The sequence below is a fragment of the Microtus pennsylvanicus genome, chromosome 8 (assembly GCF_037038515.1).
Source record: "Microtus pennsylvanicus isolate mMicPen1 chromosome 8, mMicPen1.hap1, whole genome shotgun sequence".
NCBI classification, from domain to species: domain Eukaryota; kingdom Metazoa; phylum Chordata; class Mammalia; order Rodentia; family Cricetidae; genus Microtus; species Microtus pennsylvanicus.
In genome coordinates this window covers 53,706,243-53,732,240 of record NC_134586.1, presented here as the reverse complement: position 1 = coordinate 53,732,240, position 25,998 = coordinate 53,706,243, and the positions used below count along the sequence as shown (strand labels likewise).

The window sequence follows — 25,998 nt, the reverse complement described above, 5'->3', positions numbered from 1 at the left end:
TCACAAAAGCAACTTAAGGGAGGAGAATGGGTTTATTTGAGGCCGCAGTTTGAGAGTCACGTGGGCGAAGGCAGGGGCAGTTGGAGGGTGAGCAGCTGGTCACAACACTGTATCCATTGTCAGGAGGCTGAGAAACAGCGCTGATCCGCTGATCCGGGAGCCCAGCCCTTGTGATGTCACCACCCAGTTCTAGGATTGGTTTTGGTGAGACCTAGAGCCTGAACACTTGACTCATCCGTTGTGCAGGAGTGTAAGGACTTAGCATCCGTCAATATTTTGAGTAAGTTTTGTGAGGTCAGAGATGAGAATAAAAACTGTTCCCTGTCACTTTAAGTGACTTTGAATGTTAGCTTTGCTATGAAGTCTGTAATAGTCCTTAAGAAACTTACCCTATAACCGCGGAAAATGACCCGTACAGGGAAACCTTATACTATGTTAAAATAATATTGCTTACATAATAAGTGATGTTAAGCATTCTTCCTGGTCCATCACCAGTTGTAATAAGGAGCCACATGCATCTCTATCCCGCACACACTTACAGTGATTGTATTTCCTGAGCACAAACTGCAGACCCTTTAGTGTGGTCTGGGCTTTAATGTGAGGAGAAAAGAACCTTCATATTTCAAAATCCATTTAACTAGGTTATTTAACAAGAAGCTTCCATGTAATTTTCAGCTGCAAATGATCCATTGAAAAGCAGGTATCACGGTGCTAGAGAGATGACTCTGCAGTTAAGAATGCTCACTGCTCCTGAAGAGAACCTGGACTTGGTTCCCAGCACCCACGCCAGGCAGCTCACACTGCCCCTAACTTCAGCTCCAAGGAACGTGATACCTTCGAGCCTCCTTGGGTACCTGCACACATCTCGTGAGTACAGCTCAGGCAGGCAGGAGCACACATATAAACAAATCAACACATTTTTTAAACTAGCCAACATCAAAAGACAACTCTGGGAAAATTATATCAAGGCCGGCCAAACATGAGCATGCTTAATTAAAATTGTATAGGTGTGAACAGGTAACAGGTAATTGTGTTTGCCAATATCTGTTTACGTAAAAAGGCATTTAGCAACATGAAACAAAACTTCATTTCCATCATCACCAGCAATCAAATGTTTACCATAAATCTTGATAATAGAAAACACTAGTGAGATCAAATGTTTATTTCTCCAATATTGGAGAAATTCCTCCCTTAGTAGATTTGTGTTTAAAATGCTACTCAGTTATTAGTATATTTAGAATTCAACCAGTAACATTTAAAAAAAAAAATTGTGAATGCGTGCGCACAAGCACATGCATCTGAAGAGACCAGAAGAGGGCAGCAGGTGCCCTGCGACTGGAGTCAGAGATGGTGACAAGCCCCCATGTGTTCTAGGAATGAAACCTGGGTCCTCTGCAAGAGCAATAAGTGCTTTAATCACTGAGCCATCTCTTCAGCCTCACTAATATAATTTTTGAGCATGTCTGTATTCTCTTGACATATATACATATGCTGTGGGACTATGGTCTTTTATCCTGTCACTTGTATTATTTTTAATAAATGCTGATTGGCCAGTAGCCAGGCAGAAAGTATAGGCAGGGCGACCAGGCAGGAAGTAGAGGCGAGGAAACAAGAATGCTGGGAAGAGGGAAGAATAGACTACAGTCGTGACCCAGCCACAGAAGTAAGATGTGACTGCCTCACTGAATAAGGTACTGAGCCACGTGGCTAACATAGACAAGAATAATGGGCTAATATAAGTTATACAAGTTAGCTAATGGGACAATCAGTTTATAATTAATGTAGACCTCTGTGTGATTTCTTTGGGACTTAATGACTGCGGGAGCTGGGCAGGACAGAAACCTCAGACAACATACATTATTATACATATATAATATAACTAATCCTGCCATTTGGCTGAAAAACCCTCAATCTTTTCTATGTAGCCCTTCACTGAAAAGGGTTGCTGATTCCTGGTCTAAGTCCCTCATAGTCAGTGCTGGAACCCAGGCACATTCGTCTCGTGCGGCTCTTCCACACGTCCATTTCTGACAGGGCCTTTGCACGTGTCATTCTCTGCCGGCTGAGATGCTCTTTTGTGCTTCCTATACATCCCTCCGACCCTGCTAAACTCATCAGAGCTCAGTTCAAAGGCAGCTTCCTCTGGGACGTGTTCTCGGCTCAGTTGTCCTTGGCCAGTTCTCTGCAACTGTACCTTTTTTTATAACTTTTTTTTTCACGCTAGAATGTAAGCTCCATGATGTAAAAGTGGCATCTTGCTAAAACTGGAAGTATCTAAGAGCAAGGGCTGTGTAAGGCTAACAGTGACGCCAATCACACATTTATTAAATGATGAGATGAATGATGGAAAAATCAAAGCCCGATTCTCTTTGAGCTGTAAAAGCCTTGTTAATTAGTTTCGCTAAGGCTTTCCCGCATGTTGAAAACACGCCCTGCTCCAGTGTAGTGCCAGTGCCGTACCCCACTCTGTGTTGCCCACACCACGTGAGCCCTGGAAACCATGCCTCCTCCATGACGGGAGAATGACCTGCACACACTTTCCCCTCATGTCTGTGGGCTCCATCCCCAGAACTGCGGCAAGGGTCATAAAGACCGGCTTCCTATAGCACAGTTGTGATGTCTCTTGCAAAAACTGGGTCATCTCAGTTTAGTTTGTTTGTTTTTCTTTTCTTTTTTTTTTAAGGGAGGAAAGGAGGAATCCTGGAAGAGAGATCAAGAAAGAAAACACTGCGAGTTTAACAACAAAATGAGAGAACAAAATGCTTTCTCTCTCTTAAGATTTTTCATACATTTGACTTTGGGTGTGACTGATACGGGAAGAGATTCCCATCACTCCTCTGGTGCTGGCTCCTGTCTGCTAGGTCTGGAAGTAGTCCCTGCAGCCTCTGGCTCTCCAGTCAGGAGCTGTAAGCAGAACACTGGTTGTAACAGAGGGCTGGTGACCGTCAGGACATCCAGGGCCATCTTTAGTATCCTCAAATCTAAGCTGAGCCCAGACTCTCCCAGTCCATCATGGGAGAGGCTCTGGAACTCAGGTCTGCAGCTGATATGGCCTCGTTACTGATGCATTGGTTGCTTTGGTTTGGGATTACTGATGCATTGCCAATTTGTTTTGGTTGCAGGGCTTAGGATCGGCCTCTTTAAAGAAGTCCTGGCAGCTGCGGATTCCTGGAGCATCTGTTAAATGGGCAAACTGGTCTCTCCTCATACTTTTCTGTAGTGAAATAACACATATCAGCCATTGGCACAGGGTTCATTTAACCTGTGTGCTTAATAAACTGCTATCAAGGGGATACTTGTGAGTGTATCTGTGTCCTATCATGGAGGCACTTGTGTGTGTATCTGTGCACATGAGGTTTGTATGTATGTGTGGAACCTGGGGCCACCCTTGGGTATTGTTCCACACTTGCTGAAATAGGGTCTCTTACCAGCCTGGCACTCACCAAATAGGCTACAGCTGGCCAGTGAGGCCCAGGGATCTGCCTATCTCAGTGCTGGGATTGTAAGTGTGTGCTGCCACACCCAGCCGGCTACTTTATGTGGGTTCCTGGAATTGAGCATAGTGCTTTGTTGATTATATCTCTCTGTCCTTACACATTAATTTTGTGAGAACCTCCATCCTAGCCTGTCTTCACTGACAGAAAAGACCTGAGCAGTAATATATTGAAAAGAAAATAAAGTTGCTATTGGCTTTACGATAGTCACACTGTCTCCTCCAATGAGACTCTGCTAATTGAGGCAAAACAATTGAGAGAAGCTGAACTATGGATGACGATACTGCTCTCAGAGGAGGCTGAAGATGTCAGCATCCCGGCAGTTGCCAGACTGAAAACAAAGCAAAACAAAATTGCGCAGTAAGAAAACATGGCTGCCATGGAGACAGCTTCTTTCATAGAAAAAAAGGTGCTAGAAGCCCTCTCTGACATGTAATGAAACTCTGGCTTTTATTTCTTTATTCCAGTCTAATTCTCTTTTAAATAAATATTTTGTTAATCATCGCTCCAGCTGCTGCATATAATAAAGGGAGAAAATGACTCACGGCCTCATCAGCAGAGCCTATATTCTCAGTTTTCACTAAGTCTTTCATTTCTCTCAGGGGATAGGATTTTGGAAATCTGGTGTCTGTGATTTACTGAGGGGGTCTATCTCACTAAGTATGTTCATTTGCCTGCCTTTAGTGGACAGGGAAGGAGGCTCAGGTTTGTTAAGAAAATCCATGGTGATATTAATAATTAAAGACATAATTTTAGGACTTCAAATGAAATGTTAGGGTTAAGATGACACGCGAAATGAACTTTATCTGAAACTACCTACAAAACACAGCACACGTATTTTCTCCCAAACATGATCCTCAGACAACTATGTACGTACAAATTGACGCATAAACACTGTACGGTTTCCATAGAAACGTGCAGACTAAAATGTACATGCATAGAAAATAAGAATCTACAGAACTCGACCTTGTAGGTCTGTGGAATGCTTTGGAGACTTGGTAAATAGTGGGTTTCCACAAGGTGGAGGGCAGTCCACACACATACACTGGATTCCACTATACCATGAACACACACGTGCAATGTTCATTTCTTAACTCTGTTATTATAAAGGAATTCGGAGGTAGAAAACGCCTGTTTGCTCCACACAATATAACTTTTCTTATTTTATAAAGCGATTATAGTATTTACAATCCTTCCTATAGCACAAGGAATCCCTGATAGATGGCAGTCCCAGAGAACAGGCTCCCCCTACCTTAAATATCCCCCAAGCACATAAGCAAGGCAGGGACACCCTGAGCATCAACCTCAACCAACCAGAAGAGGGCGCCCTTTCAGCTGCCTGGTCCTGAAGACCCAGTGGAAGTTCTGGGGAAGGGAAGGCTCCCTAAGCAGCCTGACATTGTAAAAGCCAATTTTTTCAGCAGAAGCACTGAAGAGAAGATGAAGGGTGTTGGAGGTGCCTGTGTTCTCCACTTAGGGAGGCCAGTTAAATGCTAGCATTTTCAAAAAGAAATCCAAGCCACTCTGAATATGGTAAAACTTCTCACTATCATGCTCTACCCTACTTGGTCCAGCTTATCCACGGCACACATACACCTGCTCCTCAGAGACTCAGAGCATCCCGGTAGCCAGTCAATTGTTCTGCTATCACGGTTTGCGGTCAAGGAACTCCGACACAGCCCGACACTTCGTCCAGCTCCTGTACATTCACGTCCTCTCAAAGGGATCCCATGTAATATTATCACATGATGAGGTGAGCACAGGATGTTTTACAGCAAATATTCACACCTCTCTGCTTAGAACACACCGCTACAATTGCTTTTATTTTATTAGAAGTTGTTAATCTCTTACCGGGCCCTGTTTGCAGATTAAGCCATCATAGGTATGGACAGAGGAAAACCAGTAAAGTTAGAGTTTGGTATGTCCTGAGGTCTCAGGAATCTACTGAGAGTCATCCAAGCACAAGAGGGGACCACAGCATCAGAATGATAAGAATGATCTGTCTTAGGTAAAGACGGGCATCAAGGTTCTTTCCGCTGTGAACAAGGAAGTGCACAGAAACTTTGTCCCCACGGGTGAGGTGGCATCTCTGGCTTTCTGCGGCATTACAGATCCATGTTTAACCTGCACCACTGGGATTTCCTTTTAGTTTTGCTCAGGGAGAATGCGTGGGGGGCATTGATTGGGAGTGGAAATGTTACACAGTTCCCAGAGTGCCCCACGCAGAACAGCTTATGCAGACCTACTGAAGGTCTGAATGTGACAAGCAGGTTGACTTAACAAAGGGCAGGAGTTTTCAAACCGTAGTTATTGACTGGGAATATGGCATCTCCCGGGAAACCATTAGAGATAGATGTTTCTGGTTTCTTCTAGATAGATTAGGGACATTTGCGGGCTCAGCATGCAGCTCAGTTATAGAGCATGTGCTGGAACCTACATCTGATCCCAGTACCAAGAATGGGAGAAAAAAAGAAAAAGAAAAATGGGGCGGGGGAAGAGTTAAAGAAAAAAAGTTGGCTGTGGTTTATCAAGCCCTGCGGGTAACACACTGCAGCACCTGCTTCTTCTGTGGGACTCAGCTTCAAATAAGGTCACAGGGGTTCAAATAAGGTCACAGGGGTTCAAATAAGGTCACAGGGGTTCAAATAAGGTCACAGGGGTTCAAATAAGGTCACAGGGGTTCAAATAAGGTCACAGGGGTTCAAATAAGGTCACAGGGGTTCAAATAAGGTCACAGGGGTTCAAATAAGGTCACAGGGGTTCAAATAAGGTCACAGGGGTTCAAATAAGGTCACAGGGGTTCAAATAAGGTCACAGGGGTTCAAATAAGGTCACAGGGGTTTCATGTCAATATTTTACCATTTTCACTATAAGGCTAATGTTCCTATGACTTTCACAATTTTGTTTTAATTTAAAAATATTCTATTTAGTCAGGTGGTGGTGGTGCATGCCTTTAACCCCAGCAATTGGGAGGCAGATCTCTGTGAGGCGAAGGCCAGCCTCGTCGACAGAGCTAGTTCCAGGACAGTTAGGGCTGTTATACAGAGAAACCCTGTCTTGAAAAACCAAAAAAACAAAAAAGGTACTATTTAATATTCATACATACTTATACTACGTTCTGATCAAACCTACCCCATTTATTCCCTTTCAATCTCTTCCTGATCCTTCTACCACACTGCTCTCCCAACTTTATCTTGTCTTCTCCTGTTTCCTAAAACCCACTGAGTCCGTTGGCAGCTGCCTGTATGTGTGTGGCTATGAGACCGTCTGCTGGGACATAGGTACCCTCTCGGGGCTGCCTCCCTGCAGGAAACCGACTCTTCTCCAGCAACCATCAACTGCCAGTAGCAATCTCAGGCTGGGGTGGGTCTTCATGAGCCCCTCCTCCCTCCATGCTGGACTTTGGGCTGTTGTGATCCTGTGCATGTCCTGCGCATGTGCCCACAGCCACTGTGAGTTCGCGGAGAGCAACTCAGACACAGCTGCTTCAGAAGTCCACACCTTGTGGCTCTTACAATGCTTCCACTTGCTCCTCTGTGGTGGTCCCTGAGTCTTGCAGGCAGGAGATGCTCTTCAGGAAGAGCTGTACCTTTTCCCAACCACAGCTCTGGAAAGTCCATTTCCACGGATCACCCCTAGGGGGTGCTGCTCTGAAGCTAAACCAGCAGCTCTGCTCTAGACTGCCAGGAGGTAAGGGAGAGAGGAGAGAGACAGAGAGATAGGCTGACAGAAAAGCCTGCTAACCTTCAATTTGCCTGAGCTCCAAGAACTCACACTAAATTCTCAGAGGGTGGGAAACAACCTTGCAGTACTCATCATGTCCATAAGATGGCACCACAGCCTTCAGATATTTTTAGTTTCTGGCTGAACTTTCAGTATTGAAATAGTCTACCAGAATTGTAATTATGTATATTATATATTACATATATAATATAACACGTATTATAAACATGACTTCACTTAGCCACATTTAAAACAGTTAAAATTTTCAATTTTGGTCATTGAGACATCGCACAATCAAAAAACCAACACAAAAAATATACTAATTTTATTTCTTGTAAAAAATAAATCTATAAATCTGGAGTCATGGGGGAATGTTAGGGAGAGAATATTGTAATCTCGGGGTGCAGTCAAAGGTCACTGTGCCATTTCAACTGGGAGGGGAGGGCAGTACTTGTGATTAAATCACGAGCTATCAATGTGGCCATTGAGTCGGATTTGTGATCCCTCACTAGCTTGGTGGCAAAATCAGGACTTGAGATGCAGATAGAACTCCAGAAGATTAAAAAGGGGTCAGGAAACACATTTTCCTGAGAAAGCTGGAATGGGGCCTTCCCCATCCTGGAGCTTTGGGGCACAACAGGCTGAACTCTTACTTTATCCTTTGGTTCTAACTCCGAGGTAGCACCCTTGAAAGGGCTGCCAAATTTAGCAAAAGAAAATACAGACACCACCAGTCAAATATGGATTTATATAAGCAACATGTTACCTTGTAGTAGTGGGGGTTTGGAGACAGGGTCGAGCTATGTAGCCCAAGCAGGCCTTAAACTGAAGACACCCCTAGTTCTGCCTCCCCATTGCTGAAGCTACAGGTGTGTACCCCATAGTTGGAGACAGATCATTTTTAAAATATGCATATCCTATCCTGTTCAAGAAATAGTTAAAAAAACACAAACAAACAAAAAACCATTTCACATTTTCACAGCTGCCTTGCAGCTCTAACGCAGCTCTAACTGCAGCTCTAACGCAGCTCTAACTGCAGCTCTAACCAGGCTCTAACTGCAGCTCTAACTGCAGCTCTAACGCAGCTCTAACTGCAGCTCTAACCAGGCTCTAACTGCAGCTCTAACGCAGCTCTAACTGCAGCTCTAACGCAGCTCTAACTGCAGCTCTAACCAGGCTCTAACTGCAGCTCTAACTGCAGCTCTAACGCAGCTCTAACTGCAGCTCTAACCAGGCTCTAACTGCAGCTCTAACGCAGCTCTAACTGCAGCTCTAACCAGGCTCTAACCAGGCTCTAACTGCAGCTCTAACTGCAGCTCTAACTGCAGCTCTAACGCAGCTCTAACTGCAGCTCTAACTGCAGCTCTAACCAGGCTCTGCGCCTCACCTGGCCGCATTATTCTGGACTCAGGTCTGTTTTCTTCACCTGCTTCCTTTTCTTCTCCACTCAACTCAGGCACCTGAGCAGGAGTGGGGAAATGTCCTCTGTCTCCAGGGGACTCTCGCTGGGTGGTAGGGCTGTAAGGGATGGGGGAGTTTCTGCCCTTCTATCTCTTAGAATCACCATGGAGACAGAGACCCAGAGGTTCAGATTCCTTAACCCAGTCAGAGGGACCAGCCGGTACCTTTAAACTTCCCCGATGACTCCGCTGCACACAGGATGCAGCATTTCCTGGCTGTGCTGTGCTTGTCAATCACTTGGGGCTCGTTCAGCTACAGAACTGGGCCCAGCAGACCAGAGTCCCAGGGCCTGCATTCCAACATGCTCTGTGATGCTGACAGGCCACGTGCACTGGGTGAAGGGTGGCCCCAAAGTGGATTATCATAGAAGCCAGGTGTATCCCTAACTTCCCAGACACGATCACCCCATAACCTCTTCCTGTTGGGCTCACAATTGCTTTTGAGTGGAAGAAAGCAAAACATCATTTTCCTAGGTTCACACCGGTGAGGGATCACGCCTTGGACTAGTAAAGACCTTTGAGCGGTGTGTATTCTAGAGCCCCCTGCCTCTTGTTTGATTAGGTAGTCCTCCCAGGTGCCTGGCCAGCTTTGCATTTACTAGGTGGGAAAAGTTCCAACCAGGCGCAATGAGACTCCCCTGGGTCTCTATTTACATTCTAAATTTTCTCTCTGGGGGGAGAAAAGATTTGAAGAGTGGGAAAAGACACTGGTTCCTACGGCACACAGCCACCATATCATAAAATGAAAGCAAGGGCCATCCCCTATCCCCCAAGCAATATGTAGCCGCCTTACCGGAGACTTCTTGATGTCCGAAACGGCATAATTCCCTTGGGACGTCCATCTGGCAGACTCGGTTAAAGACAGGCCGGTCCCATAAAGGTTGATGCTGAAGCGTCCCTGGAACACATGGCCAGCACAGAAGACTTTCAGCCCAGGAGACGTACCAAAGGAAACAAAGCTTTAAAGATGACACATTTAAAGGCACTTCGGTAAGGAGAAGGGTGTTAACTAGTTTTGATGGCCACTCATTGTTGGGGGTATCTTGTTCCATTATCTGAGCCACACACTTTACATTCATGATTTCTAGGTAGAGATTCTGTTTTCAGACCGTGAAACCCAGGACTGCAGGTGATTAACTCCTTCCAGTACACGGTAAGCGCCCAGGTCATCATCTCTTACTGACTTCTAAATCCTCCCTCACAGCGTCCTCCAGTCGGCCTCCGTAGCACAGCAACCCTCCCTGATGTTGCTCACAATTATCAGATTCCTTCACGACCAAAATGCCACAGTGTAATTTTTCTAACAAGATCTAGCTGCCAAAGTTTCCTGGGCTTCCAGTTCCCTGGGGCGAAGAGCAAGCACACTGTGTACCAAACACCGCTGGATGTGAGTTCAAAGCAGAGGCGCGTTCCCCATAGCAGCCAGAAGAGGGCGCGCTTGGCCTGCTGAAGAAGCTTCCATCCCCACCCTCGCTAGCCCTCCCCGCCCTCCCAGCCTTGCTCCGGGGACAGATTTCCCAAAGGCCCCCAGGGTGTGTGGTCTGGGACGTTTTGATATTTATCTCTAAGGAGCCTGTGCAGTGTCTCGGTCTTTTCTTTCTTTTAAAACCATCTCCACCACTGGCGATTTCCGAGCTGAGAATGTTCTATTTGAACGTGTACACGCTCTTAGAATTACTTTCTCCCCCAAACTGAGAACCCACAGCTTTGTCAAAAGTTAAATCAAAGAGAGGATGGGAGGGGCCACTCACAACCAAACCCTGGTATAAAAGAGTTAATTCCTTCAGCAGTTTTTAGATCCCAGGGAGATAGCCTAGCCTCTCAAGACCTCTGCTGGTTCAGGTAAGGCTCACACCTTCCTCATTCGCTGTAGTGAGGAATACATTAATCAGCCACACATAAACTGGGCATGGTGGCCCCTGCCTGCGATCCCAATGCTCAGGAGACTGAGACAGGGGTATGGCAGTCAGATCTAGGCCATCTGCATTACCTCGGGAAATCTGCCTGAAGGCAAAAATGAAACTCTAGGCTAAGTAAATAAACAAACAAATAAATAAAAATCCTGTATGGTTGATATTTAGCAGAAATACTGGTATCTATAATCAAAATTTGATTTTGATTTCTACATTTTCTAATTGTTTCATCATAGATTCTTGTTTTCAATGAATAATGATAGCTATTTAGGGGAGGGGTTCAGTATTACTTGTCTGTTTATACCAGTGACCAGCAGGGATCTAACTGACACCTGATAGATTTCCCAGCAGACGGCACATCCTAAGTGTGTGGCTGAAAACTCCTGGACGAGGTGTGGCTCTGGGTTTTTCTTCCCACTGGCTCCTTAAATAGGTACAACCAAGACGTGCAAACCCTGCTGGAGCTGAGGTGTAGGCACATGACATGGGAAAGAGGGTTTCTGTCCATGGGGTGACTGGCCAGTGGTCACAGTGGGGGTGAAACGTCTTCATAGGAAATGTGGCAACATCTATAGACAGTCTGAGGCATCCCAGATGGTGGCAGGGGAGGAGGATGTGCGGCAGGTGGACATCAAAGACTCCACAGGATTGCCTGTAACAGGACAGCCCTGGTCTCCCACAGAGCGTTACCCAGGCCTGGTCCACAAGATCCAACAAGCTGAGAGTGAGAAAAGTTGGGGGTAAAGATGGAATCGTTCCACAGCACCCCCTCCTGCATCTGCCCCAGTAGACTGTAAGCAAGGAGCTAACTGCCTCAGCCCACCCATCAAAGGGGCTCGTCAGACCAAAGCCTGGAAAAGGAGGTTATGGGATGAACCCGTGCTCCCCACATTGCACCTAGCTCCTTCCCTGGCAGAGAGTAGAAGGTGCTACTAGATATTTTTAACGACTACACTCTGTAGGTGTTAGAAGTCCTTCACTGAGTGGCCTCAGCCTAGGTGTTTGTGAATACGCCTGGGCTGACCTTTCACACCAGCTTCCACACACAGCTTTCTGTTTCTGGTCTTTTTGTTTTGTTTTCATTCCTAATCTTAAAAAATTAAACAGCAGCAACAACAGAAAAAACAGAACACTTTGGAGAGAAAGTCTCCTTGTGTAGCCCAGGCTGCCTGGAACCCAGTGCCATCCTGCTTTGGCCTCCAGAGTGTCGAGAGTGCTGGTGTGTAGATTGCCATGCCCAGATCCCCCTGGTCACTACTTCATGGCTGCTGCTATTCAGAGGGGCAGAACCCACCAGACATCATGTCTCACATCACACAGTTACCCGGGCTGCTGTCTTCCCCCTCCTACCTACCTTCCCCCGCCCCCATTCCCTCTGTCTTGCTGCATGCCTAAAAAAATCAATACCTGGCCTGCTTGGGCACTGCCCTTCTCAGAGGTAGATGCAGCCAGCCTAGCTCCTGTTCTCACAGTGCCCCTAACATTCTGGGCTTTCTGTGACTGAGCATGCTCCCTGTCATCTTTTTAGGTCCATACTCTCAGCAGGGGGACACATTTGAAGGCAACAGCAGGTTGTCTTCCTCATTCTCTGGAATTTTCTGGTTGAATGGCTTGCATTTTCCCATAAACATTCTAGGTGACTGGCACTCTAAAAATTAAGTACCCTGGAGAAGAAGAGATCTCATGGTCTCTCCGTCTCTGTTGTAGGATGTATTTGCACCTACGGTCCTGTCTCTGGCATCTTATGCTAAAAAGCGTAAGACTTGTAACTACTGACTCTTGATTTAGGAGGGAGAGAAACAAAGAGTTGTACAGAGGCTAGCTGATCTCTAGAGGTCTGCAGAAGAAGTACTCAGACCAAGAGGGACCCTATCCTTGTCCTGCAGGAGTAGATGTGGCTGGACTCGGCCTGGAAACAGGGTGAGAAAGAAACATTGGCCACAGCAGAGAGGAATTCAGATGACTTGAAATCAAATCCAGCCTGTCTGGAGACATTTGTGTGTGTCCTGTGGCAACGTTAGAATTTCATCCTAAGGGGATGGAAGGAAGGCTGAGACTCTGTGCTAATGTCTCAAGAATGTTCAGCACAATGCCTGGAATACAGAAAATTCTCCATAAAGGTGAGTGATTGATTTCAGTGTCAGAGGAAACAATACTGAGTTATCTTGATCAGGATAAAAAAAATCATATTCTAGGGGGCTGGAGAGATGGCTCAGTGGTTAAGAGCATTGCCTGCTCTTCCAGAGGTCCTGAGTTCAATTCCCAGCTACCCACATGGTGGCTCACAACCATCTGTAATGGGGTCTGGTGCCCTCTTCTGGCCTGCAGGCATACTATAGAAAGAATATTGTATCCATACTAAATAAATAAATATAAAAAAAATCATATCCTAGCCATCTGTTGAGGTGATGGTTAGGGAATTTACTTGTACTGAAAAACAGGTTTTAAAGCAAAGACAAAAGGTGAAGAGGAAGGAAGAGAGGCTCAAACGGAGTATCCTTCAGCATCCTTCAGTATCCTGCTTTGATTTCAGTGCAAACATGAGATTGCAGACCGCACCTAGTCAGGCTGCCTATAAACCTTTCCATGGAATATCAAATTGAAAAAAAAAACAACCAGAAAAATCCAGGTTTTCACTAAGGTACAGCCAGTGCTCAAAGAACTTTTAAGGAGCCCTGAAGGGACCCAGTAGAACTGGCTGATGCAAAACAGCAATCTTCTCCCTGGCAGAGAGTTTTCTTACTTAACAATAGCTTCCTGATTCTTACTAGAGATCAGTCAATGAGCTCACGGCTCTGAGTTATTAAAATAAATAAAAAACAAATTACCCTTCATTTACTGGAGAGTTAACTTCTCAAAGGATATGCACTTAGAAAGGAGAAAATCCTGAGGCAGTTGAAAAGGGCAGGGCAGGGTCAGCCTCTTAGCCACTGAGATGCAAGCTGCGCTGACGGATGCCTGGAGTCATCCACTCTCTAAAGAAACTGCACTGCAAACGTTTAGAACTCCTTGGTGATGGAGGAAAGTCCCCTTTAACCACTGGGTCCTTTGCTGCTTTTCTCTCTGCTACAGGTGCCCCTGCGGTGCCTCTAAAATGCCTCCTGATGCTGTCCTAGAGCTTGGGACTCATAAAACACTTTGAGGACACTGTTTCCTTAGAAGAAAGTTCAGGTGAGTTGGGATGAATCTGTGGTTGGGGACTAATGCACCCATCCTTCAGAGGTAAGATCTGGGACTCGGAATGCATCTTTCAATCCCAGTGCCCAGACTTCTGAGCGCTCACAAATGGGCAGTTCCCAGTGCAGTCTAAGGGCAGCTTTGCAAAGACCTCACAGGAACCGAAGAAAACAGCGAGCTTTGTGCTCCTGTCTGGAAGAGGAGTCTTCATGTTTGTCCTACACCCCAAGTGCTGAAGCTTCTTGCAAAAGCTACTGGCCATTTTGAAAATTAGTCCAGGCTGATTAACACTTGAAAATGAAGCATTTCCCCCAAAGGCTATGACTGTAGAATGGGCAGGAAGAGGTGAAGATGCTTAGCTTGCATTTCTGGTACGAACTCTACAAAATTCCATCCATCTGGAGTGGAGCTAACAGACGGAATCAGGGCCTCCAGAGCCCCAAGCCCCAGGCGAAGGGGACTTTTAGAATATATCATGGTTGATTGTGAGTTTCCAATAACAAAGATGTGGCCTGGCTCAGAGCAAATGTAGAAGCAGTGGCGGCTCAGTTGCTGCTCTAGAGGCCTGGCATTGTCGGGCCAGAGGATGCCCGTGTGTGCCTCACGAATCCCAAGACCTCCGATCCAATATTTATTTATTTAAAATCATAAAACACCCCACGATACTTTAAAAAGAAATCCCCTTCCAGACCGTTTCTCTACCGATACACATTTTTTAAAAGCGCAGGGGAGAGGGAAGGATGTAAACACAGTACTCATGAAATACTCAAAATATTAATTTAAGAGAAAACGGGCTGGTGGTGTAGTTCAGCTGTGCAGCAGGCGTTTAGCATGCAAGAGGCCTTGGGTTTAATTCCAAGTACTACAACACACACTACTACACACACCACAAACATACAACACACACATACACACACACCACACATCATACACCCCCACACCACAAATGTACCCCACATATACACACATACTACACATATACACTCCACACACACCACAAATATACCCCACATACATATACACACACCACACACACACCACAAACACACTCCACATACATACAGACACACACACCACAAACACACCCCACATACATACAGACACACACACCACAAACATACCCCCTCACATACACACACACCACAAACATATCCCACATACATACACACACACACCCCATACACACACACACCACAAATATACTCCACATATATATACACACACCACACACACACCACAAACACACACCACATACATACATACACCACACATACACACCACAAACATACCCTACATACATACACATACACCACACACATACACATTCTCCCACACCACAAATATACCCCACATACATATACACACACACCACACACACCACAAACACACCCCACATACACACATACCACACACACACCACACACACCACAAACATACCCACATACACACATACCACACACAACACACATGTCACAAACACACCCCACAAACATACACATATACCATACATACATACATACACACCACAAACATAACCTACATACATACACACCACATACACACCACACACAACATACCCCACATACATATATACACACCACACATATATACCATACATATATACACACACAGCACACACATACATCACACACATCTCACATACATACATATACACCACCATTCCACAACACATATGTACACACCACACATGCCCACACATCACACACATATACCTATATACACCATGCACATATAATACACAACCACATACATACATATCACACACACCACACACATAACACACAATACCACGCACACAACATACATATAACACACACACAATACTACCCCACAAACATATCCCACATACACACACACACCACACATACACATACATTCACACACCACACACATACGTACCACATACATGGCACACACCTAAACCACACACATACACAACACACATATAATGCACATATACACCCTGAAAAACAACCCAGAACACACAGATGGGGTCATGGTACACGCTATAATTTTGACATCGGTCTCTCTTCAGTAACTCCATGTGTGTTTTCCTAGAGTTGTAATACTCAGAATTTATAAAGACAAACAGGTATGCTAAGACTCATTTATGATCTTTTCCTCCTCCACTTGTCTTGGTTTGCCTGGATAGGTGCTGGGATTGGATCTGTGGTCTTGTGTATGAATGCTGGTTGCCAAGCTGACTTGTGACCCATTTTGTGGCCCACGTAGACTTTCAGCTTCCACACCTCCTGCCTTATCCTCTCAAAGATCTGAGACCTCAGGCCTGCATCACCAGGCTTGGCTCTATATTGATTTTTTTTTGAGTCAATTCTGTGTGTTTTTTCCCATTTAGTGACAGACAGGTCAGTGCTTAAATCAGTCATGGGAAGAATATTTATACCATAGAAACTGGAAACTGCTACAAAGCATGAATTTTATGGAAAGTCTGTCGGTGAGCATTAACCAGCATTCTACTGACTGCAGTATTCATTTATTGAGCCATAATTTATCGGGCCAAGTCTTTGCCACCCTACGTCTGATTTGCTTATAAGTCTTGACCATGATACCCGATGCATCTTGCTGAATGCAGAAGTCATGCCTGTAGCTGTGACCATTTCTTAAAAATCAAAGTCCTGGGTTAGACTCCAAACACATTTGTGAGGCCCTTGATGCAATGCAGCCTGACCGCCCCATGATCAGCTACACAGGTTCTGGCTATAGGAATGCATGGACAGAACGGCCTCTGATGCAGGGCGAGCAGACAGTTCCCGGGAAGGGGGAAGGCTTGTGGACATACCTGTGGGCATTTGGCAGCGCTGTAGCAGTCCCCAGCAGTGGCAAAAGGGACAGGATGCCCTTCACTTGTCCTTGCAAACTCTAAGTCAGTGGCTGTGGGGGTTGGGGGAAGGGTTAAAGAAAGTGAAAGAAAGGCAGGGGAGAGAAATAATGAGGGGACAGGACAGCAATAAGGATATGGGAGACAGAGAAAGAAGGAAGAGGAGGAGGAGGAGGAGGAAGAAGGGGAGGAAGGGATGGGAGAGAAGAAAAAACTCAAATCATTAGTGAGCCAATGGATCCAGATGTGCACTGGTGTTTTCCTCATCACACTTGTGGTTCTGAGAGTTCCTTTCCCTGGGATTCATCAGCACTGACTGTCTGTCTCCACAGAGCATAGGAGCCAAAAAGAGGTTTAATGTGACCTTAGAATTGATTCCTACATAAGTAGGAATCACTTATGTGCAGTAATTGAGTCCGGGCGAACCTCCTGTTACCCTGCATCCCGGGCTTAAGGACAGGGCAAAAAGCCAGGAAGGTATTCTCAGCCCCTTAGGGGCCATCCCCCAAGTTTCCTCTGTCCTCCAGTGGCCTAGGCCCTATTCCTGCCAGAACGGAGGACAATTAGAACACACAGCTTGCGATGACTCAGGGCAATTTCTCGGGTCCGGGGATAGCATCTAGTTTAAAAGTGGGGGAAAGCCACCAGAAACTCTTGAGCCACAGTTGTTTCTTAACCCTGCTGCCGCTCCTCGAAGCTCTGCAATCGCACGGGAGGCTACAGGACAAGCCACAGAGGGGCCGCAGAGGGTGGCAGTGGGTCGTGTTGGTTTGTGGTTGAATCTCTCTGCCCTTCCAGGGACTGCTGCGGGCCCGGCACTTTCAACAGCAAACTCTGCTGTCGCGGGAAGGAAATCTGAGACTCCCATTTTGAAGGAAAGTCATCCTTGGTTACTTCAATAGCTCCTCACTGGGGTCTTTTCTTCTTAAAGTTTTCATTAGCATATATTAATTACATGTAATAGTGGGTTAGGGCACTCCACATATATGTATGCACACACCTTATCTGTCTGTCTGTCTATCTATCTATCTATCTATCTATCTATCTATCTATCTATCTATCTATCTATCATCTATCTATCTATCTATCTATCTATCTATCTATCTATCTATCTATCTATCTATCTATCTTCTACCTATCTTCTGACCATATTCACCCAATGCCTCCTCTTGTCCCCCTCCCAGGCCCACTCAACTCTTTCCTCTTCCCAAGTACTTTACTTATTTTTGTATCTTTGGTGCTTCTTTTGTGTGTATGACCCGATATGTTTCATCACTTACAGGAATATGGGTGAGGGGTTATTTCCATGGCTACACCACTAAAGAAATCATGTCTCCCTTCCCTAACAACTTAACTGCCTTTAGTTCCTGAGTGGAGGAGGATTTAAAGGCAATGGTTTCTCAGGGGTTAAGGCTGTGAACCCCACCCCGTCTTGATGATCTCAAGTTGGGGCATTTTTTTCTCAACTAAGAAACCATAGAGCCCCTGCATCTATCCCTAACTGTACAGCTGATGGCAAATAAAAACTCTCAGGACAAATCACGCTCAGTCGAGCTCAAGAGGAAGCCAGGGTATGCAATGTTATTTGTGCAATGTTAATAAGAAAAGATTTAATTCTTCATTATTTCTGTTATTCCTCTACTCAAGAGAGCCTGTTTAGGTATTTTAGCTGTCTTTAGCAGCTCTAATGATTAATGTGCCCTGTAGAACCAGAGTCCTGGCCAGCGTATGAAATCAGGCTATGGGCAGACTTGTTAGGAAAGGTAATTCTGGAGCCATTTTTCTTCCATAAATCAACAATCAGATAAAATGAGTTTTCTGCCTATGTATGTATGTGTTCTGTGCTGGGGAGAGCCATCTGGCGGGGGATGTGTCTTAAAAATGACCTTGCTACTGTTTCCTAGCTGCTGTTTCTTCTCTAGAAGCTTCTTTCTGCTCTACTGTTTTCCCTGTGTAGACACCCAGTGTCTAACCCCATCACATCCTTAAGGTCCTGTCCCAAGGCCACGCCCACTGTGATGTTGCACTGAGGCCCAGTGTGCATTGGTGAGACTTCCATGGCAAATATTTATCTCTTTTCTTCCCTCATTTAATAAAAACCAGAGACCTGGCCTATGCCAGTCACACTCCAGACACTGAAACTCAGCACAGAACACAAAGGGCAAAGCCTTGACCTGTGGAGCGTAGGGCAGGGTTGTCACTACCAGACTGTGACTTCCCTTCTCCCACTCCCCACTCCCGGGACCTGAGCACTTCTGCCGGGTGCTTTCCTGAACTCACTTATGATCTGCATGCTGGTCAGGTCGATCCGGATTTTCTGGAAAGTGGAGAAGCCAGCAGCTGTGTAATCCTTGCGGCAATGGCAGTCATCTCGTCGGCTCCCATTATAGGGACATTCTGTTGGGTTGTGCAACCTACGCAACAAAGATAGCATTGCAGTAGGAATGGGCAAGTTTTCTCTAGGGCCCCTGGAAGCAGCTAAGCTCTTCTGGGACCGAGTCTCCTACCTGTGCCCGTAAACTTCGGAGAAATTCTCGGAGTCACCGTGGGCCAGGGTCACATACTCCTTGGGATAGTCGGAGTGCATGCCTGCACAGAATACCTACAACACACATGAGGAAGACTCCAGCAGAGGCACTCAGGAAGGGCGACCGAGAGCAGAGATGGCCGTGTAAACAGTCTGCAAACAACGACTGCTTTCGGCACTCACCTTTAGGGGTTTCCCTCTGACGATCAGGAAATATTCGCCATCTACACTGGCACTGTTGAGTCTTTTCACCTCCTTGCAGTTCTGGGGTAACTCGCCTAGGAAACACAAATCCAAAAAATGGTGCAATTATCTCCTATGTTCACAGTCTACCAACAGAACACGTCACACTGTCTGCACGAACCAGCCAAGAGTTAGATTAAAAAGAGAGAGGGAGGCTGGTGGGGAGAAGAGAGACTAGGAGAGGGAGACAGTTCAGTCAGTAGAGAGCTTGCCAGGCAAACATGAAGACCTGAGGCTGATGTCCTGGAACTCACACACAGCTGGCTGTGACTAGGCACTGTGGAGTCTCAGAGTCAGGGAGGCGGAGAGAGAGGGACGACAAAGATCCGCAGGAGCGCTAGGCTGAGACCACTTTGTCTCAACAGAAAGGTAGAGGCGACTAAGGAAAAGCACTTGAGATCGATCTCTGGCCTCCAAAAATGTGAGCATAAAAGTGCAGTCCCCACGAGCGCACCGTACAAGCACAGAAAATTACATTTCTAAAGAAGACACAGACAAACAGAGATGCTTCGCTCTCCGTGCCGGACAAAGAGGACTTCAGTCGAGCGACTTACAGTTATAAATGTTGTGACAGGCTTTTCGCTCTTCTGGCTTTAGGTCGGAGGGACACAGGTTGCTGGGTTGGTCCTCGTTGGTTAAACACTGCACAGATCTATGCATGACTCCCACGCCACAGGACACCGAGCACTGGAAGGCAAAGCAGAGTCAGTGGGTGGCTCTTGAACCGGGGAGGTGTAAGCATCATGACACAAAGCTTGGAGCCTTGGGGTTGTGTGACAAACAGCTGGCATTTATTGATTTCTTACCATGGCTAGCTTAGCTGCTGTTATGCTTCATATATACTTACTTGATTATATATATATATATGAATACATATATATATACATGAATACATATATATGAATATATATACTATATATGAATAAAACACATTTCTATATAAAACATTTATGTATGTGTGTCACTGTATGTAGTGATCCACACACTCTCCCCATTTAAACTGCATAAATAACCTTGTGGGATAGCATGGACATTACTTGCTTTTACAGATGGAAGATCTGGATTCAGATGTCAAGGAATTTGTTCAAGGTCATAGTGGAGTTGGGATGCAAGTCCTAATGACTTCCATCACGTCACACACCTTTCGCCTCAGAGCTTGGGAGCCCAAAACCAGAAGACTGTGATAATGATTTTTCCAAACAGACTCTATTTAGAATATTCTGTTTTGTGTCCCAAGTAAACAAAGCTCTCCCAGCACGGGCAGACTGGAGTGTTGAATCCTCCACAATGGAAGCAGTCAAAACACGCCCTGCGCCACTCTTAGGAGAGGCCAGATTCTAAAGGTTGGCTGGAAAAATGTGTAGTAAAGATGTAGGAAAAACAGCAAAAGGTAACATAAAATCGACCACAAAAATCTAAATGCCTTTTATAGGTTGAATCAGCTTCATAGGTATCCATTTTACAAATGAAGAAACTGAGGCAAAAAACTTGACAACTTGCATTTTCCTGGGACGAAGCAAGCCGACCCATCAGCTGCTTAGAGTTAGCTAAGCCAGTTCTCCACCTATCAGCCTTAGCAAGTTGCAGGTAGGCAGGAGGGGTTCAGGGAAAGCTTGTGATTTCAGAGTTCACAACCCAGCCCCCTACTTACACTGCCCCAGTTACCAACTCTCCAGGAGGCTGAGACAGGACAGTCCCTCAGGTAGCAGGGATGGACACTTGGTGGCTGTGTGCCTGGGCAGTTCACTGTGGTTTGGTAGCTGTATTCATAATTCTCCTTGCCGGTATAGATCTCACTGCAGGAGACCAGCCTTTGCCTGTAGCCCTTTCCACAGGTCACTGAGCACTGAGAAGAGAGGGGGTCAAGAGAGGATGTTCCAGACTTTTCCTGTGGCAACCCCAATAAGCCCCAACCCTCCATATCAAGTTTGCCCTCCCGTGGGAGCTGCAGAATGTTCTCTCTTATTTATCGGTTGAAACCTTCATCTCAGGCAACAGCAGGTTCTGTCAGAAACTCCCCAAACTGGGGCTTCTCCAGGCAGGGACCTCAAAACCCTTCTTTCTCTGGGGCTCCCAGAGAAGGATATGGATACCCACATGCCATCAAACTCATCCTTTCTATGCTTCTAAGACCATGCCAGAAACTCAACGGCATGTAGAGAGGAAAGGGGGCTTGCAGCCGACTTGTGAGCCACATTCTCAGAGTGCAGTGTAGACCGTTTTCAGGAGACCTTAGAACCCACCAACCCACCCCCCATTCAGTCTCCTACTCTCTGTGATGCTCTGCTTGAGCACATCTGCCTTTCCCAGTTTCCTTCTCTCTTCTCTCCTTCGCTATGTGTTTTGGACACCAAGTCACCTTCCTGCTTTCTTTTCTTTCTAAATCATGGCATCATGATTCTTTTATTGTAAGCTTATGGCAGAAGACACAGCAATGACAAAATGAAAATGATAGACCAATAGCCCAGATGAAAACAAACACAAAAATTAATAAAATACCTGCAAGCTAAGTTCCTGAACATATCAAAAGTATTACTTATTGTGATCAAGTCGGCGCTTTCCCAGAGATGCAGAGATGGTTTAACATATGTAAATCCACAAATGCAATATATCATTTAAACGCACTCAAAGATGGAAACTATGTGACCTTCTCAGTAGATGCAGAAAAAGCCATTGACATCAATCCAATGTTCTTTCATGATAAAAGCCACAAAGAGTCTGTGAGTTGAGGGAAGGCACTCTAACGCAATGAAAGCTGTACAAAGCAATTCTATAGCCAAGCACACTCAGCAGAGGACCTCAAAGCATTTCCTCCAAGATCAGGAACAAGAGGTTGTCCAGTCTCTATGCTCAGTAGAATGCTTGAAGTCTGAGTGATAGTGACAAGATAAAAGACAGATAAGTAGAAAAAAAGAAGTAAAAACCATCCCTATTTGCAGGTAATATGATTCTACATAAAATCTCTAAGGACTCTGCCAGAAAACTCTTGCAGCTGATAAACACACCTAACAAAATGGCAGGAAACAAGATTAACATATAAAAAGCTGTAGCTTTCCTGTATACCAATGACAAGCATGAAAAAAAAAATCAGGAAAACAATCTCATCTACAACAGCCTTGAAAAATCCAACCAACTCGGAAAGAAGCCAAAACAAGGCAGCGACAGCTCTCCACAGCGGCACTCCACAGTACAAAGGCGGTCTGAGAAGATGCAGAAACCTCTTATGGATTGGGTTAATATTGAAAAAAACAGTCATCCTACTAAAAGCAATCTACAGATTCAGGGCAGTGCCCACCCAAATTCCAATGTCATTCCTCAAAGAAATAAAAATAAAAATTCATATGGAAGCACCAACGAGCCAAAGCAACCCTTAGTAAAAGAATAACGCTGGAGGTATCATCATGCCTGACTTCAAGTTATGCTGCAGAGCTACTGTAATAGAACCAACATTGTCTTGGCATGAAAACAGATCTACCTAGGACAACGAAATAGAAGAGAACAGTGCTTCTCAACTTTCTTAATGCTGTGACCCGCCAATACATCTCCTCATGTTGTGGTGATCCCCAATCATAAAATCATTTTCATTGCTTCCTCATCACTGTAATTTTGCTACCGTTATGAATTGCAATGTAAATAGCTGATATGCAGGATATAGGATAATGTGACCCCAAGGGGTCTCACTCGACCCACAGGTTGAGAACTACATATAAGCCACACAGCTACAGCCACCAGATCTTTGATAATGATGCTTGAGAGCAGGAGAGCTGACCACCCACTGCTCCCTCCCTACGCCCCTACAGCAATCGGGAGAGAGGGCCCTGCACCTTGCCTGGGCAAAACAGTAGAGCTGGGCCTGGTGATGTGAGTGTGGGGGACCCAGAACTGGGAGCAGAAGGACTGGCCCCACTCCTTGCTGTAGGATGCACGGGGCGAGCTAGCCTGGGTAGTGATGATGAGGGAGAGCTGGCAGGCTCTAGCCAGGCCCAGAACCAGGGCTGAATTGGGCCACCCCAACAGCTACCGAATCTATGTACCGTTGGAGCATGTGAAGGGAACGAACCTACGGAGCGGGAGCTCTGTGACACAGGACAGCAACAGGAGATCCAAGAGGAGCTCCAGGAAAAGCCCATAATTGGTAATATAGCAAAAACGAGTGGCCTCTAGTCAGACCAATGGCTGCAGGCAATGAACACTTGTACATAAAGACGAATGGACTAAAGGGGAAACTGACTCAATGCCACGTGACAGCTTCCACAACAGATGACAGATTCCATGGCAGGCGTTTTGGGCTTGTTTGTTTTTATTTGGTTTCTTTGTTTTGTTTTTACTTTTTCTTTTTAAATTTGGTTCTGAATTGTGGGGGGGTTTGCAAGAGCAGGGAACAGATACGGGGGGAGGGACATGGAGCTCAGCAGGATTGGAATTCATAATGTGAAATCCACAAAGAATCAATAAAAGTAAAAAAAAAAAAGACTCTGGATCTGAACAGAGACTTCTCAAAATAAAAATTCTTAATAGCTAATAAACATTTAAAGAAGTGTTCAATATCATTTTCCACCAGAGATATGCATATTAAAAGTTTTTGAGGTCCTACCTCTACCTGTCAAAATTCTTACTGTAATGTAAACAATTAACAGCGAATGCTGGCAAGGGCAGAGAGAATGGAAACACCTTATTTACTGTGGGTGGGTGAGCTGATGCTGCTACTATGGAAATCAGTGTAGAAGTTTCCCATAATACTACCCCACGACCCAGATATGCTGCTCTGGAAACAAAGCCAGAGGACTCTGAATCCTATCACCCAGACGCTTGCACACTCATGGTTATGGCTACTCTAGTCACAATAGGGAGGAATGGAACCAGCTTAGGTGTGCTTCAACAGAAGAATGGATAACGAAGACGTGGTGCATGGGCTGGAGGGACGGCTTCCTGGTTAGATTCACACACTGCTCTTGCAAACTGGCTCCTGAGTCTGAGTCTCAGCACCAACATGCAGCGACTCACAACCATCTGTAACTCCAGCTTCAGGGGAATCTGACGCCCTCTTTTGGCCTCCTTGAGAACTACACTCAGGTGAACAGCCTCCCATGGACACATACATCTATACATAACTAAAAATCAAGCCTTTAAGAAATTAAAGGCCATATATGATGGCATTTAACCCAGCCATTAATAAACATGAAAATCTTAAATCTTCAGGAAAATGGATGGAGTTGGAAAAGTTTATATTAAGTGACAAATCAGACAAATATTGCATGTTGTCTTTCATAAGCAGGTCCTAGCTGCTGATTTGTACATGTGGATGTTTCTGTGAGCGTAAGTATGGAAGTCAGGAAACTAGAAAGGGACCATGGTGGAGGTTGAGAGTGGACAGGGGAGGGCAGTAGAGTGCATGAAGACAGAAGGGTGAAGACTGGGTTTGGAATGGTTTAAGTGGAGAGGGCGATCAGAGCTGGGAGACGAGCAATAGGGTCGCTGGGGGCGGGGGGGGGGGACAATGAAAACCAAGGATATATGGAAAAGGTGCAGGGCAACCTGACAATCTAACTAAAAAGAGAAACTAAGAATAAAATGTTTTCCAAAGTCTATCCAGAAGAGGTGAAGAAAAATGACCCAATAAACTACAGATAACAAAACTGAAAAAATCTCACCGATGAGGTAGCCCACCTCCCAGTGAGCCCCCAAATGATAGAGGCAACTGCTGCTGAGAGTGGTTGTCCACCATAACTAGATGGTAAGACCCTACTGGCTAAAGATACCCCACACGTTGACAGTAGGACCTGGAGAAACAGCTGGCAGCGCCCTCCCTAATTTCACAGTGATGGACTGTGGTCTACAGGTTGCTGCCGGGAGACCGGTCAACAACAGCTTTACTCAGGCACTGCCAGCGTGCCTCTTGGGCACTGGTGGACATGATGTACCCATCAGCTGGCTCTTAAATAATTATATTTATGTCCATTGTGTAGTGCTGCCATCGGCTCTGGTGAGAGAGGCTTCTTTCTGTGTAGGCAGCAGTTATTACAGAGACTCGTAACTGGTCAGAGAGCAGAAAACAAGAGACTGTTGGGTGCTCGGCCATAAATAAGGCATCCTAGTACCCCTTCCGTGGCTCAGGGAAGGTTGTGGAAGAGAGGGCAGACCAGAAGGAACGTAAAAGCCAGATGATGAGATCCGTGGGATGCTGGACTGCTAGGCACGGCATGGCTGCGGCAGGCTTGAGAGCACAGGAGCTGTGATGGCCCGTAGGAGAGCCGTACACAATTGAGCCAGTCAACATCTGTCTATGGAGGGGAGGAGAAGCGCAGGGCCCCACCCCTTCTGAGGATCTGTACGAAATCAATGGTTTCTGGGAGAGAAAGAGACATTTTCCTCCCAGTGGGGTAGCCCACCATATTCTTCTACAAATAACTTCTCACCTATGCTCCTGTAAGCAACTCTAATGCAACTCCAACCACACATGCATGCGCGCGCACATACACACACACCACACACACATACACACACACACACACACACATATACACACATACAGTACAAGGGGGAATAGTAGGAAAGATAAGGGGATCAGTGGGAATAGGAGAGGACGAGAGAGGATAATGGG

General features: G+C 45.7%; 1 protein-coding gene across 2 annotated transcripts in view; it reads right to left on the bottom strand.

The window, feature by feature from the left end:
* Window positions 1-25,998, bottom strand: part of Adamts9 (ADAM metallopeptidase with thrombospondin type 1 motif 9) — a 163,403-nt gene that overhangs the window by 5,561 nt on the left and 131,844 nt on the right. For both annotated transcript variants that reach the window (XM_075983443.1, XM_075983444.1), the window contains 7 exons: window positions 21,049-21,243; window positions 19,952-20,084; window positions 19,338-19,432; window positions 19,135-19,229; window positions 18,908-19,041; window positions 16,589-16,680; window positions 9,471-9,575 (listed from right to left, as the gene is read on the bottom strand). In XM_075983443.1, the coding sequence (XP_075839558.1) occupies window positions 9,471-9,575; window positions 16,589-16,680; window positions 18,908-19,041; window positions 19,135-19,229; window positions 19,338-19,432; window positions 19,952-20,084; window positions 21,049-21,243 (849 nt within the window). The remainder of the gene's footprint in view (window positions 1-9,470; window positions 9,576-16,588; window positions 16,681-18,907; window positions 19,042-19,134; window positions 19,230-19,337; window positions 19,433-19,951; window positions 20,085-21,048; window positions 21,244-25,998) is intronic.